At 46.5% G+C, this 14401-nt stretch overlaps 1 protein-coding gene across 1 annotated transcript in view; it reads right to left on the bottom strand.

Moving 5' to 3' along the window:
* Positions 1–532: 532 nt before the first annotated feature.
* Positions 533–14401, bottom strand: part of SETD5 (SET domain containing 5) — a 62571-nt gene continuing 48702 nt past the window's right edge. The window contains exons 17-24 of the mRNA XM_061456124.1: positions 13791–13920; positions 12347–12600; positions 11525–11581; positions 9611–10078; positions 7988–8265; positions 4964–5097; positions 1584–1657; positions 533–1410 (exon numbers count right to left, since the gene is read on the bottom strand). Of these exons, the coding sequence (XP_061312108.1) occupies positions 796–1410; positions 1584–1657; positions 4964–5097; positions 7988–8265; positions 9611–10078; positions 11525–11581; positions 12347–12600; positions 13791–13920 (2010 nt within the window). The 3' untranslated portion in view covers positions 533–795. The remainder of the gene's footprint in view (positions 1411–1583; positions 1658–4963; positions 5098–7987; positions 8266–9610; positions 10079–11524; positions 11582–12346; positions 12601–13790; positions 13921–14401) is intronic.

Raw genomic sequence — 14401 nt, 5'->3', positions numbered from 1 at the left:
TGAGAAAGAAGCTGGCAATCGTATGGAATCGAACAGACAGCGCACTGTGTCCGGGTTGGGAATGACATCCCCCAGCACCGCAGCATCACTTGGCTCGCCAAGCATCCCCCATCCCCGGTCACCCCGCAGCACCGCTCCTGCTCACGGAGCGGCGATCCCAGTGCATCCCGGATGCTCTGCAGCGATAGGCACACGCACTCCAACCCCTTCCCTGTCCTCCCCCCCACCCCCCCCCACCCCTCCCCGTGCTAAGTTCACATTTGCGGAGGCTCTGTTGTCCTGGAAAAGCTCCGGCCGGGAGCGTGCGCTCGTCTGCTCGTGACTGGAATGATCGTAACGGATTTGAAGCCCTCCCCAGCCCGCACCGAGAACCTGACCTATGGAGAGAGCTTTGGGATTTGGAGATCCACTTCCCCCATGGTTTGCCTTGAAAACCGCTTTCGTGTTCAACAAGCCGTCCGTGCTGCATGAGTGACTGTGGCCATGGGCACGGACGAGAGGCAGAGGCTGCACCACAGTCATTGCACTTCAACCACTTGCCTATTTCTTTGCAATGCACCCACGTGCCAGGGAACAGCTTTGCTACAGTCTCTGCCTCAAGAGGAATCCGCCTTCTCCTACAAGGCCAGAGGCCAACTCTGCTCACAAATCTCACCCGTGCGTGTCAGACCTCAGCCTCTGACCCCTGGCACCCCAGCATCGGGTGCAAGCTTCCCCATACTGGCCCAGGAGCCACTTCCAGAGGTGACTGGAAGGAGCTATGGGCAGTTTTGTCCTCCTGGAGTCCAGGCAGCCCTAGGAAAGTCCTGTTTGAGTCTTTACTCCAGAACCCTGGAGCTGCTGAAGTCTGTACTGATGGACACTGCTCCCCCCGCGGTGCTGATAGTGTTGTGCACTGGAAATCACTGCCCCCCGGGAGCTCTGGTAGAGCACAGACTGCCCCGAGCTCGGCAGGCTCATAGTCCTCAAGTCTGACTGTAGTGACCTGGCACTTGGGGGGGCAGCGGAGGAGCCCGATGTGCCTGTGCAGGACTGGGAGCCCGACTCGGAGGACAAAGAAGAGTCCACAGCCGTCTGCTGTGCTGGGCTGGCAGCAGCAGGGCAGCTCTTCTTTAGGAGGCTGCTGCTGATGCTGCCAGAGTGCTGCTGGCTGCTGTAATACCCCGAATTCCCTGCAAACAGGGCAGAGGAGTCTGTGGAGACCGAGTGGGCAGGGCTGGAGTAGGAGGTGGTGGAGGAGGAGGAGGAGAGGGATGCTTCTGAGGAACCGTGAGAGAGGCTGTGTCCTGTCCTCTGTGCTGCTGCTCGGTAGCTGTACCCAGGAGACGGAGTAAGGTGTCCTCTGTAGGGGGAGGAGCTCTGCTGGAGAAGGGTCTGGGACTCTGCCTGGGGACTGTCAGACTGCAGGAGCTGAGTAAGTCAGTGGAGAGAAGAAGAAAAGGCACGTCAGGCTGACTTCCTTCCCATGCCAAGGTTGCTCAGTGGAGCCGAACTGGGAATAACTGGCAGCCAAACCCAGATCCCCCCAAATCCTGTTAAAAGCTTTATTTCAGACTGGGCAGGTAATATAGGAAAGAATTTACCTGGTAGCTGTATCGAGAAGGACTGTAAACTGCTGGTCCTTTGTGGGCTTCTGGAGTGTCTCCTCCTGCTGTGTCTGCAATGTACATGCAAGACATTAAACCTCACCCTCTGAACTCAGATCACAGCCATTCCCTCTCAGCCAACACTGCACACACCCCATCACCTACAGCTGAAACAAGAGCAGCTTCTTCAGCCACCAGCTTTACAGGAGCTGAAGAACCCCAGCAAAAGGCAGCTGGAAAACGCTACCATGTGTAAACCAGCCACAGTGGGAACTGCTGATTGCCTTCTTCCAGGCATGAAGCTCATCTGCCTCAGAGCAGCCTATCTGTACCTGGTGACACCACACAGACCCAGCCAGGGCTCCCCCAGATGCTCACAAGGATACAAGAGGCAGAAGGCAGTTTCTAAGGACTCATTCTCCACTCGCAGGAATCTCACAGGAGATAGAACTGTCCCTTCCTAAACGGTTGTCAGAAGCATCCTCACAGGTTTTCCTCAAAGGCAGATCCAGACGCTGCCAAAGACGGGTCTGATGCTGCCAAGACTGCCAGCACCCCTTCTGTTCGTTTGGGGATTATGCTTTAGAAGTCAACCGAGCTGCTCCAGTTACTCCCAGACCTCAGAAATGCCTATTTTTAAAACAGGCCAAGATGAGGAAAATGCTTTGAGGTTTGAAGGGCACCAGCAGCACAGTACACACCAATCCCCCTTAGTTAAGTGAGAGAGCAAGAGGAGCAACGCTGCTTCTTGACGGAGCCTTTCTAGCACTTGTATCTTAGAGGGTGGGCAAGCTTCTTGTCCTGTCAGATAACTGAACCTGAACTGGGGCAGGCAAGAAGCACTCGCTGCAAATGACACAGGCACTTTGCCCATGTGTTGTTCAGTTGTTACTACTGTTGTAACCATGGGGTTCAGCTGAGAATGGCGCTTTCTTTAGGAGGGAGTGAAGCTGGTGGAACTGGAAGATCTCACATCAGTTATGTTGCAGCCTAATGAGACAGAGCTGTTCATCTGCAGCATCTCAGGGACTCTCAGCAGCCGCGTTTGAAATGCCTCGGTATTAATATCAAATCTATATGACAGATGTATCTCAGTCATGAAAACAGGACACGCTGCCTCCCTCTGCTCTGTACTTGTGCCAGACAGGTCTGGCTCTGCACCAGATGCCCTGGCAGGAGCTTGGTGCCAGCAGTGCCCATGGCTTTGCTGCCTTGTCCTCTCTGTGCTACCTCACAGTTACCAGCGTGGCTAAACAGGGATCTGACAGAGCTGTAGGCTGTGTTGAGGCTCAGAACCCTCCCTGCTTGGGACACAGGACCTGCACAGAGACCAGGGTGTAAAGCTTCCAGCACGTGTCCTGTGCCACCTTCCACCTTCTGAAACGGCATCCAATGCATCCAGCGGCTGTTTGCTGCGGGTGACATTCCAAGTGCTGCACTGCAGAACAGCAAAGCCTGGGAGTTTGGGGCATGCTTTGTTAAGCAGTCATGCACAGAAGACACTGAGAGTTCAGTCTGCAGGAGATGGCTGTGACCAGCAGAAGCTGAGTGTGAGAATCAGAAGGAATCTAAAGAGCTCTAGAAGGACTTGTTTCTGAAGAGGTCAGGCACACCAGCAGGGCTGCACTATTTACTGCAGTGCTGTCCACAAAACACACCTTGATGAGTTAAAGGCTATTGAAAGACAAAGGGTAAATAAACCATAACCTTCCTGAATTTGTCTTATGTAAACTTAAAAGATGAAGCCAACATTTCCCTCACCTACTTCTTCATACCTGCACAAGGAACGACATAAAGAACTGCTTTTCCTGGCAGTACTGGCCTGGATCTACCCAAAGCCTATATGAAGTGAGAGCTTCAACTAAGAACAACTGCCATTCTCACAAGTATGGCATGCACACTAATTCCATCTCATTCCTACATGCCCCATCAGCAAATCATTCAAATTCAGGGTTTTTAGCTCCCCTCATATTATCATCTGTTACAGCATCAAGTGAACACTTGTGCTCACTTGTGTATTGTGTGTGTAATCAAGTGTGTATTGTCACAACTGCTACAGGTGATACCAGGCATGGCAGGGACTCAGCAACTCACTTGTTTCAGTAAGCAGCAGACCAGCAGCTGGGGGGAGGGAAGGTGGCTCACAAAATCTAAGCAGAATCTAAACCAGCTACTGAAGAAACTGCCTGAGTATGCAAAACAAGAGAATAAAGACGTTTTGCTGCACTAGGATGAAAGAGACAAAAAGACCTTTGTCAGCTGCAGCACTGAGTTTTCACAGCTTGGAGTGGGATGGGTTTTGTGCATCAAGAAATAATGGATCAATGCAGACAAGCATTTAGCTCCAGCCTAGCTCTTGGGTAGGACTGAAAAGGCAGAGCTGTGCAGATTACAGCCTGGATTTTGCCTACCCTTCTAAATAGGCCTTACTGCAAATGGTTCAGATCCCTGCTACAGATCATCAGCAAGCTGCAGTCGTATCAGCCAGGAGTGTACCAACAGTCCTCAGCGATGAGGAAGCAGGGGCAGATGGCAACAGACAAAGTTATTCAGATGCAGTGATCCACTGCTCTGAGTCCCAGGTGCAGTCAGGGCTCCGAGGGCACTGTCTGCTAGGTAAAAACAACTGTGTTCAACACAGACTGCAAAATAAACAACAGAAAAATCACTCCATTTCAGAGCTGAAAAACTGGGCAATGATGAAGTGATCTGTCCATCTCCCACAAAGTTACATCTCACCTTTAGCTCACTGATCAGTAACAGAGGGGTATAGTTGCAGCTCAAGTCACAAACACTGACCCTGCGTGCTGCTTGGCGAGGACAATGCTTTATTCAGAGAAGAAAGGAACATCAACCAGAACTGAATTGAGTTCAGCACATTTCACACAACTGACAAACATCACAACTCAGGGAATCAATAACTTCAACAAGAGCTGAAGTAAGATTTAGAAGCTAAATTAGTTCTTAGCACTGCCTAAAGCACACACCTGCATTTCAGTGCGATAATACATTTATCCGAATGTTCAGCCAGCTAGAGCTATTAAATGCTAGCACTTTTATCCCCAGTAACCAGGGGCAGTTGAGGTAATGCTGCCTAACCCATCTGTCCAAGGACAAAGAAGCTGTCCTTGCCAGAGCAAAGATGCAGGTAAGCCTTGAATCCAAACTCTGGGGAATCCTGGAGGTCCTCCAGGTCCAATAAAAGAGAGGTATAGGCTCAATGTGTATCTGAACAGCAATAAAGTATGCGTGAGGCTCTTAGAAGGCATTGACAATGTTACAGTTGAAAGTACACCCAAGTTCACAGAGAAGTTTGCGAAGTTACCTGAGCCCATCACTTCCCACCAGCCAAGCACTCCAAAGGTTCCTCTCCGTACCTGCATCTCTCTCGACGGCACTGTCACGGGTAGGTGAGGATTCGTTTCTCTGGGATACCTTTGCACCACTTCTCAGCACCTTCTCAAGCATCCCCCGGCCCTCTCGAAGCCTCTCCACCGACGTTGGGACCATCCTGCAACAAAACCCCGGTAACAGCTGAGGACTGCCGTGACAGAGCTAAGAGTGACGTGACCAACAAGCACAGGGGCTAGGGGGTCCTTGGGATAACTGCAAGACACGTTTGGCTTTGCTTAAATCCATTGGTAAATGTTAGCGCAAGTACAAATCCCTACCATAAAAGGGAGGGAATCAGAGACCACCAGCTCTATAGACAGATGAGGAATAAACTTCTGAACTGCTTTTGCAATTTAAATAACCTCCTGTGGGATTTTCCACTGCCAGTCCCTGGCTCCCATGATAGCGCTGCCCTCAGAAAAACAAAGTCTTTACTCTTACCAAAACCATAAAACACCCAGTTCAGTAGATCAGCAGATTACAGGCCATCTTATCCCAGAAAAAATGTGTGAGATTCAACAGCATTTTGGAAATTCTAGCATTATTTTAAGATTAGTTGCAGTTATTTCACACAGACTACTTGTATTCATCCTAAAAAGAAGCAAACCCAATACCTTTACAGTGTCAAGACAGTACAGTCACACCTACTTTGGCCATTTTGTCCTTCATACTACTTTGTCCCATTTATTTGGTAATGTGAAAACTCTCCACTCAAGATTGGTGCCAGATTTTGTCCCATCCTGTATCACCAGTGTCTGCTCTCAGGGTGAAAAAGAGGTGAAGCAGCTTTCTTAAAGCCAATGTGTAGAAGAAGAAGAGCCACAGCCAAACCCCAGACCCCCAGGTCAACATTGAATCTACCATGCACAGGACCATCCAAATCTCTTTACAAGTATGTCTTTTAACCCATGAGATAGTTACCTTGACCAGGGATTCACAATGCCTTTACCCTAAACACTGAAGAACATGTGCCTTAAGAATGCCTATATTTAAGTATGCATTATTAAATGCACTGCATGCAGTTTAACACCATCTTCACAGATTTCTGTATTTATTTTCTTTTTAAAGGTATATTGAAAACTGCGCTTTCCATCAGCTTTACTTCTTTAAATAAATAGCCCAGACATTAAAATTCACCCTCACTGAAGCAGAAGGGAGAAGACACCAGAGTTCACACCTCATGGAGGCGAATAGGGTGAGGGGGTGAATTCACATCTTCCTTGCTGCTATTGTTTTGCTGGAGACAGTGTTCTGCAAGGCTGGGTTTACTGGGCAGCAGCACATCTGTTTACATTGTGATGGCTGTATCTTGGCAACTGAAAGAGACAGAAACTTAATTCTTTTTTAAATTGAAAGCTACTGGCAATTATTGTAGAATTCAGCAAAAATTGGGACAATTCAAAAAAAGTAAGGCACATATTTTTAGTTCCCACCCTTTCCTTCTGTCCCTGATACTATCCTATTGTGAATGTCTGGGAATGTACCTGGAATGTAGGCACTTAAAGATGCAACTGGGTCACAACTTTAACTCTGTTACATGCAGTTCCTAATATAGCTTTTTAAGTAGAAGGTGACTGTACGTTTGTTAGCCTTGCCCATTAAAACACAGAAGAATAAGAACTTAAAAGGCACCAAAACTGCTTCATCCCATTTCAAAACATCGCAGCATGGCTCCAACTTTATATCCAGGGTCCTGTAACAATACAATCTTTATTCCCACACAATACTTACTCATGAAACCATGTGAGAAACTGAAGCCAGAGCACCTGCTGATGAGCAACAGATGAAGCTTGGAATATAAAACATGGTACTAGAGCAAGGCTGCCACACCAACACCTCACCCTGAGCTATTATTTTTTTCCCATTCAAGGCTTTTCTTTCTCCTTTTTACAGGCAGAAAAAAGTGGCACAGGAGGAGAAGGACACGGGTTATCAATGCTTGCACAGGATAAAACTTGATTATAAAATAATGATTATAAGCTAATCATCAGCCTCAGCTGTGGCAAATCCCAACATCTGGCAGAAGGTCATCTGGTAGACAGAGTACTGACAAATTATTTCTATTAGTCTCTGCTTGAAGAGTGATAAAGAAGTGAAAGAAACAGATCTCACTGCTCCTGCAAATCCACCCAAATGAATGTTTCTCAGGCGCTTTTAACACAGACATCCTCCTCCTCACTGCCTTCAGCATTGCTTTGCATCTCCTTCCCTTGCCACCCCCCACCATTACATGAGCAGTGGCACAGCTGCCTGTGTGGAGATCAGCATTAAGAAAGTTCTGCCTTTTAGCCTGTGGTGTGCAGGAACAGAACTTGAATACAAAGCAGCAGAGCCAGTGTACTACATCAGTCCGCACAACATCTTAACCATCACTGCAGTGACACTATAGAATGAAACACTCTGCATTCCAGTGCTGCAGTACTTCATTCTTTGGACCAGACATTATTACCGGGTTCAAAAGGTTTTGAAGACCAGCCTTTCCCCTTATCAAACCTTCTTATTGTAACATGATAAAGGTGTGTTTCCCACGCCTTTGGCAAGTCACTGACTGCCAACTGCTCTTCAAGCTGTATGTGCAAGGCATTAGGAAAGCTGGAGCTGTTTCACTGTCCCTGCTTCTCACATGTCAAGTTGCAGAGGGCTCTGTTAGCTTTCCTTCTGAGCAGGAGCTGATTTAGTATCACTCAGGTTCAAGAAGACCAGACCTGGATTAAATTCTCATTGCATTGATAAGACCTTCAAACCTGAGACTTTAAAAGGAAAGTGGTGAAAGAGTCAACTCTTTATCTTTGTATCTTTCAAAGACAGTTTTTGATACCTAAACCAAAGGGCAGGCTGAGAAGGCTGCTTGTACCCTTCACAGTTGCTTAGCAATTACAAAAGAGAACAAAGCCAAGAGACCTGACTGAATCCATCCACATGCAGACATTGTTATGGACATGCCCCCTACAGAGTTTGGTCCTCCTCTGTGGAGGAACCTCAGGCTTGCTTGGAAGGATAACACTCACCACCTACTGCTGATGTTCTCCTGGGATTTGCTGAGTGACGATGAGGAACTAGCCCCCCTTGAGTCTGGTGGGCTGATGTCCTCTACGTGAGGCAGGGAGGGATGAGAAGGGGAGAAGCCACTGTGTGGGGAGGATGGGGTTCGTACTGCGGAGCTGTTGCCATCTGTGTCAGTCACAGAGCTGTTGCTGCCCTGTCGCGTGGGAGTCCCTGTACATCGCATGGAATCACTTCCCTCCTTGGCTTCTTGTTTCCGCTTGCGGTACTCTAATAGAGATACCTTGAAGAGAAAAATGCAGCCATGAGTCTGGGAATGCAATGGACTGGGAGAGGGGGAGGAACAAGCCCCAAACCCATTTTAAAAATCTTTTTCTCTGGATTTGCAGATAAAACTTTAAAAGTTTTGTTGGGATTATAAAATCTTCCTGAATCTGCTCTTTTACTGGTGTGCCTGGAAAGTGGTACAGATCTAGACCACTCACCGACTGCCACGCTCACCCACATTGCACCAGCATACGACCAATACTTCAGACTGCTTCTCTAACAACCTGGGATTTCACATTACTTCAGTACATGCTTGTATATTCAACCATCAAGCCTCTCTATCCTCCTCCTCTCGACACCCTTCTTTGAGCGGGTTCCTGCTATGGTGGTATTGCAAACTGCCAGTATTAACCCTTATAAAACAACCTACTTTTAGTAAATGTAGACTGTAGATTGTGCAAAACACTCTCAGCTTTGTCAAAGACACAAACCCAAAGGTCCCAGATAACACAATCTCCTAACACAGGGACAGCAGAGCCAAAAATATGTATGTATATATAGATGAGCACTTACCTTTCAGTGTGCCTTCCCCGTAAGAGTTATTACGAGGTGCAGAGACATAAAGGACTTACAGAAGGCAGCTCTGCTGTACAATTTATCAACTATGACCAAATGACTGCACAAAAGGCTTTACAATACCAAAATGTTGAAGAGGGTACTTCCAAAAGTAACTCAACATATGAAGGTTTTAAGTATAACTTGGAAAAAAATCAAAATGCTCTAGAAATGGAATAGAAATAAGACATTCCATTCAGCTGGACACTTACACAAGTGATCTGAGTTAGAAACCAATACACATTTGTTTTCTTTAAACAATACTCCTGTAGTTTTACTTTTAAAGAGCTAAAATTTAAGTAACAACCCTCACCTACTTTTCTTGCCATGTTACTGTTTCCATAGTAATGGCCTAATATGTTTTAATAAACAGCCTATGTTTTCTTTTCAAACATTAGATCCAGTAAGAACTCTTTCCATCCTGGTAAATAACACCTCCACCAACTAGTACAGCTGCTCTGTTATTCCTCTGGGTCTCATCTCTGTTGAACAACTCCCAGAAGAGGCACTTTCATTGTGAACTTTTTCTTTCACCTCTCACATCAAAATCCTGCCTAAAGGGCAGCTCACTCTCTTAACAACATTTAGATTGCTTTCATCCAGGCACTGGCTGCTTGGATTACTTGCCCAGACTATATTTTAGTTGTATTCTGCTCTCTTTGTTCTCCCTGTAAGTCTTTCCATGGTGCTTACTGTTCCCACTCAGGTTCCTACAACCTAAGACTTCCTTTTACAGGAATACTTGCCTTCTTCCTTTGTGGAGGATTCTGAGGAGCCGATCTGACACCTTCACAAGCCCTCTCGCCGCACGGTGACATGGATCCATGCACTGTCTCTTTAAGCAGCCCTGACTCGTGTCTGCTGAAATACCCTTCAGCAGGAGAGCTGCAGCATCCTGCTTCCGAATTCACTGGCTTCCTCTCCCCCAAAGGAGGAGATCCCTGCAACAACCCATCCACACGTGGCATAGCGTTCAATGGGGAGAAGGCATACATTAAATTAAACTCTGTCCGAAAAGCCTGATCAGAGCTTCGTAGCAGCATCTGTGCTTCCCCACTTTTCCCTGGGAAGTTCATCTCTGAAGTAGAGTTTATGGAGGGTTGTGGAGCCAGATCAGAGGATCCAAAGTTGAGCAGCAATGGCCGTTCTGGGCAAGTGTTTGCACTGGAATCCACATACCCACCCTTCAAATCCAAGTCGGATCGGACGCAGAGCTGGAAAATCCAAGAAGGATATAGGAGGGGGTGGAAAGTCAGGGAAAGGGTCAAGCAAGGGTAGGGAGAGAAAATTAAGTCAGAAAGTGCTCTGTACAATGCTAGCTTACTGCTTCTCAGCTCCTTTTTGATCCCCCTTTGGCCCTTTCCTGCACTATTTCACTCATTCTACAAGGAGTGACTGAAACTAAGAATCAGTTTAGCTGTCCAGTGCAAGGTAGCCTTTGTCCTTTAGCAGTTCTACTGCAGCAAGAGAATAAGGGCCAGCACTATGCCCGAGCAGTCAATGAAGAAAAAAAAGCATTTTCACAATGGTCTCATATGTCCCAAAGTTGATGGCAAAGCAGAATACTTCAGGGTTCATTTTGGGGGGAAACCAGAAAGATCTGCTGTCCATTTGTTGTTCTATTAGCCAATTCCTGGCTGTCCCAAGTCAGCCACTACTAACTCCCTAACAATAAAATGACCAGGATATCCAAGCCATTTGTTTTCACTTATTGTGAGCTTTGGAAATCTCTAACAATAGTACATTCATTTAATTTATACTGCATTTCTACATGTTACATCTCTAACAAAACCATAGTGGCATCATCTTTGTGCTATCACAGTTTCCGGAGCACTAGGCACTGACACAACAGTATCTCCATTTATCTGCTTGTAGTGCCAAAAACCCTCCAGGGCAACTGCATAATCATCTCCTTCACCATGTTAATATGTCAGGATCTCAGACAATGAGCATAACTGACACGATTTCATCCTCTTTGCAGGACTACAGTGCTTAGGGAAAAACACAGCAGCAAAAGGCACCAGCTCTGCCCTACTACTGCTGCTGAGAACGTTTCCTCTGCTCCATTGGAGATGAGCACATACTTTCTGCAATGAAACAGGCTCTGAGTACTTCACCTCATGTTTTGCAACAGGCCAACAGGTAAACAAAATCCTACTTTCTGGCATCACCTCAACGTTTTAAAGTCTGCAAGTGAACAGGTGATAAATGTAGGCTGAAGGGAGCAGGTCAGGTGCACCACTGTGTCTTCCTAACTCAAAACTAGTCCCAAATGCTTTCCCTTTTCTCCCCACATAGGCATTTTGCTGCCACTGAGTAAATATCACACAGCACTTATCTGCTGGGCTGGAGCTGAAGTTGATGATGGTAATTCCAGGGTCGTTAGACCTCTTGCCTTCACCTTAGTAGCTGAGACATACCAAGACCCCACACTGGCTGTTTCCCATCAGTGCCAAGTGAATAATAAATTTCAGTCCTCAGTTTGTTTGCTCTTTTGAGATAACCCTGAAAACTTTCCTCAGCCTTATTGTGATTAATGCTCTGCCTTTATTCCCACTCACCTCCACACTCCTCACCCCTTCCCTCCCACCACAGCCTCAATACACACACAAGCACACACACACTGGCCTCAAATGTAATCAAGACAGTGTGATAACTACCTCGGGTGACATGGACTCAGGCCTGTGCGCAGGGGAATTCTCAGGGGAGGAGACGTTCTAGAGAGGAGAAAAGCATCTCGTTATTCATCTACTTAAGTCAAGAAGCAAAATAAATTAATGAAAAAACAAGCAAAGAGGTAAGCAATGGCTATTCTAAACAGAGGATCCAGGAAACAGCCTGGGATGACAACTCCATCCATAAAGTAGTTTCTAAAGCTTCCTGGAAGCACAGAGACAGGACTGGGCTACTGTGCTTCATGCTATAACTTAGTACCCAAAGCAGAACACAAATGTTAAGAAAAGCATCTTATTCTTTGTATTCCTCATGACGTCAGATAAGTGTTTGCACCATGAAATATAGAGAAAGCCATTTACAGCATTCAGTCTGAGAACAAGGCAGAAAGGAAAGGCTGGGTTTCCCCAAAAGGTGAAATAAGATCTCCAAAACACTATAGTGAACTTCCACAGACATTCTACTAGCCACATTGGCACAGAGATCTGGAGTGGGGAAGATGACTAAAGAACACTGAAAAGCCTGCAAAATTTGGGAGCTACTGGGCAGAAGTGGAGAAGAGAATGATACCAATGTTATAAAGGTAGCTACAAAGTGAAGGGAGGCCGGGCTGCAGCAAGGTTTGACCAGAGCAGGAATTCTGGCCAGAAATGGAGTAGAGGAGAAAGGCAGCAGTGCTCGAGTGATGCTGTGATGCAGCTCAGCAACATAACCGCATTGTCAGAAAGAAAGGTGTCTATAGTGCTACCTCTGCTGCAAATACCCCAGTCTCATACTTTTTAGCACTCTCAGTCCCTGGTCAGATTTACCTCGAACTGTAGTGGAGTATTGCAGCGACTAGCAGCCAGAGAAGGAATTGGTGAGAACATGATGCCATAACCATTGCGACTCTCCTCCTCTCCCGGCAGTGATGAGCTCGGTGTAGCCAGCTGTGGGCTCGCTGAGCCAGGAACTGGAGGGATGGGAGGTGGAGGGGTGACGGGAGACAGCGGCCTCAGCAACTTCTTCACATTCTGCTCCATCAAGTAGCGAGACTTCCATTTCTTCAGGGGACTCAGCAAGTCTGAAAAACAGACTGAGCTGAGGACAGGGCTCAACCATTAACCTTAACCATGTGCAAACCACATGCTGTCTCCTGCCCCCTATTCCCAACCCAAATGGAGCCCATGAGTCTCCAATGTGACTATGAAAGGTTCCTCAAAATGAAGTACCTCTGAAGTACTTCCATACCAATCCTGAGACATGTCTAGATACTGGTAACAGAACAATACATAATCAGCAACATACAGCGAACAAGGAAAGGAAGTATCTCAAGCAGAAGGAAGCACAAGAGGGAGATAGGAGAAAGGAAGACAAGAAGGGATAGAAAGAGGAAAGGGGTCAGAAGACATGTCACTGCTACAACCACAGGCAGCTCAGTTATTACCTGAACCTAACAATTGCCTATAGGCTACGTCAATACAGCCCAAACACTTTTCACTCCCACAAAGGATTAATGCCTTTCCCTTAGGCCTACCCATAGTCAAAATAATATTTTTTTAATGCTCAGTTTGAAGAAAAAAAATTAAAGTATTCAGTAAATCCTGCAGTTCAGGTGTTTCTTCTTCAGGTCTTGCTCAGGAATGTGCATCTATTGGCTCTGGCATTCTGTCCAGTTCCTATTCATCTAACTTTTCAGTAATCAATTCTGCATTTTCTGCATGATGTCTAGCTTCCTTTCTCTGTTGTCCTTGGAAAACTGACCCCTGACTGGGCAGATCTTCACCCTCTTTCTCTGTAGAAAGATTCAGACACAATATTTAACCATTCTGCTGCTTTATTCACAGATTTTAGCTCCTCCATCTTTGAGACTTAATAATTTGCTCATTACCTACATGCCTGTGAGACTTTGCTATATCTTCCTATAGTCAGTAGACGTTTATTCGTCCATCTAACAGCACCCTGCTGAAAAGAGATGATAGTTGTACTCTTCTTTGGTTTTTACCTCTACTGGACTAAGCATCACACAGCACTGAGGTTGAGAAAATAAAGTGATTATCTTTCCATAGAATACTGAGGAGCTTCACACGCGGTCAAGCTAGAATGGGTCTGCAGAAAACTGAGTAAAGGGCAAAGTATCATTCTCACCTGCCATAGAGCTGTGCCATCGAGCAGGGGTACACATTAAGATCACATCCTGCACAGCTGCTTTTGTTATTCAGCAGCTTCCCCAGTTTCACTCAAGGGCCCACACTAGTGGTGCTGAGCACTTACCTGTGTCATCTTTGCAGATGCTCGAAGAACTGCTGCTCTCGTTACTTTGGTATAGACATTGGGTTCTGTTCTCTTGTGGAGCTGGTGAGGTCTGAGTCATCCCCTCTTCCAGAGCTTGTTTGATCCAGCGCTGAAACAGAACGAGACTGCATAAACATGCAAACCCCCTGGTACTTTCTATGTTGTTTTGCAGGATGTACTCAAACTCCTACACCTCAGTGCAGCAGGGCAGACTGCTCAGAACACTGCTGTTACCTCCTTCAGGTGTGCTCAGACAGGAATCTGTTAGAACACAGCAGTTAGCACTGAGCCTACCACCTACTGTGATGGGGCTGGCTACGCGCTCCCGGTTGTGTTCTGGGCATCAGCAGTCTTCAGCAATAACACAAAGATAAATAGAGAGTAAATTATAAATAGATAAAATGCAAAACTCTGGCAGCTAAAAACTATCACAAGGAATCTTAATTAGAAGAAAAAGGAGAGAAATATGATGAACTATCTTAAAACCCTGATTTTTGCAAGAAAAGCTGTTTCCTGCCCAGGAGCACACATACATTGTGCCCCTGCTCCACTAAGGCATATCAGAGCTTAACATAGACTCTGCTGTAACA

Source organism: Pezoporus flaviventris, unplaced genomic scaffold, assembly GCF_033815535.1.
Source record: "Pezoporus flaviventris isolate CSIRO_AGI_PZ_B2104156 unplaced genomic scaffold, CSIRO_AGI_Pfla_v1 ptg000021l, whole genome shotgun sequence".
Classification (NCBI taxonomy): domain Eukaryota; kingdom Metazoa; phylum Chordata; class Aves; order Psittaciformes; family Psittacidae; genus Pezoporus; species Pezoporus flaviventris.
The sequence above is the reverse complement of the archived record's forward strand: the minus strand, read 5'-3'. Positions and strand labels throughout refer to the sequence as shown.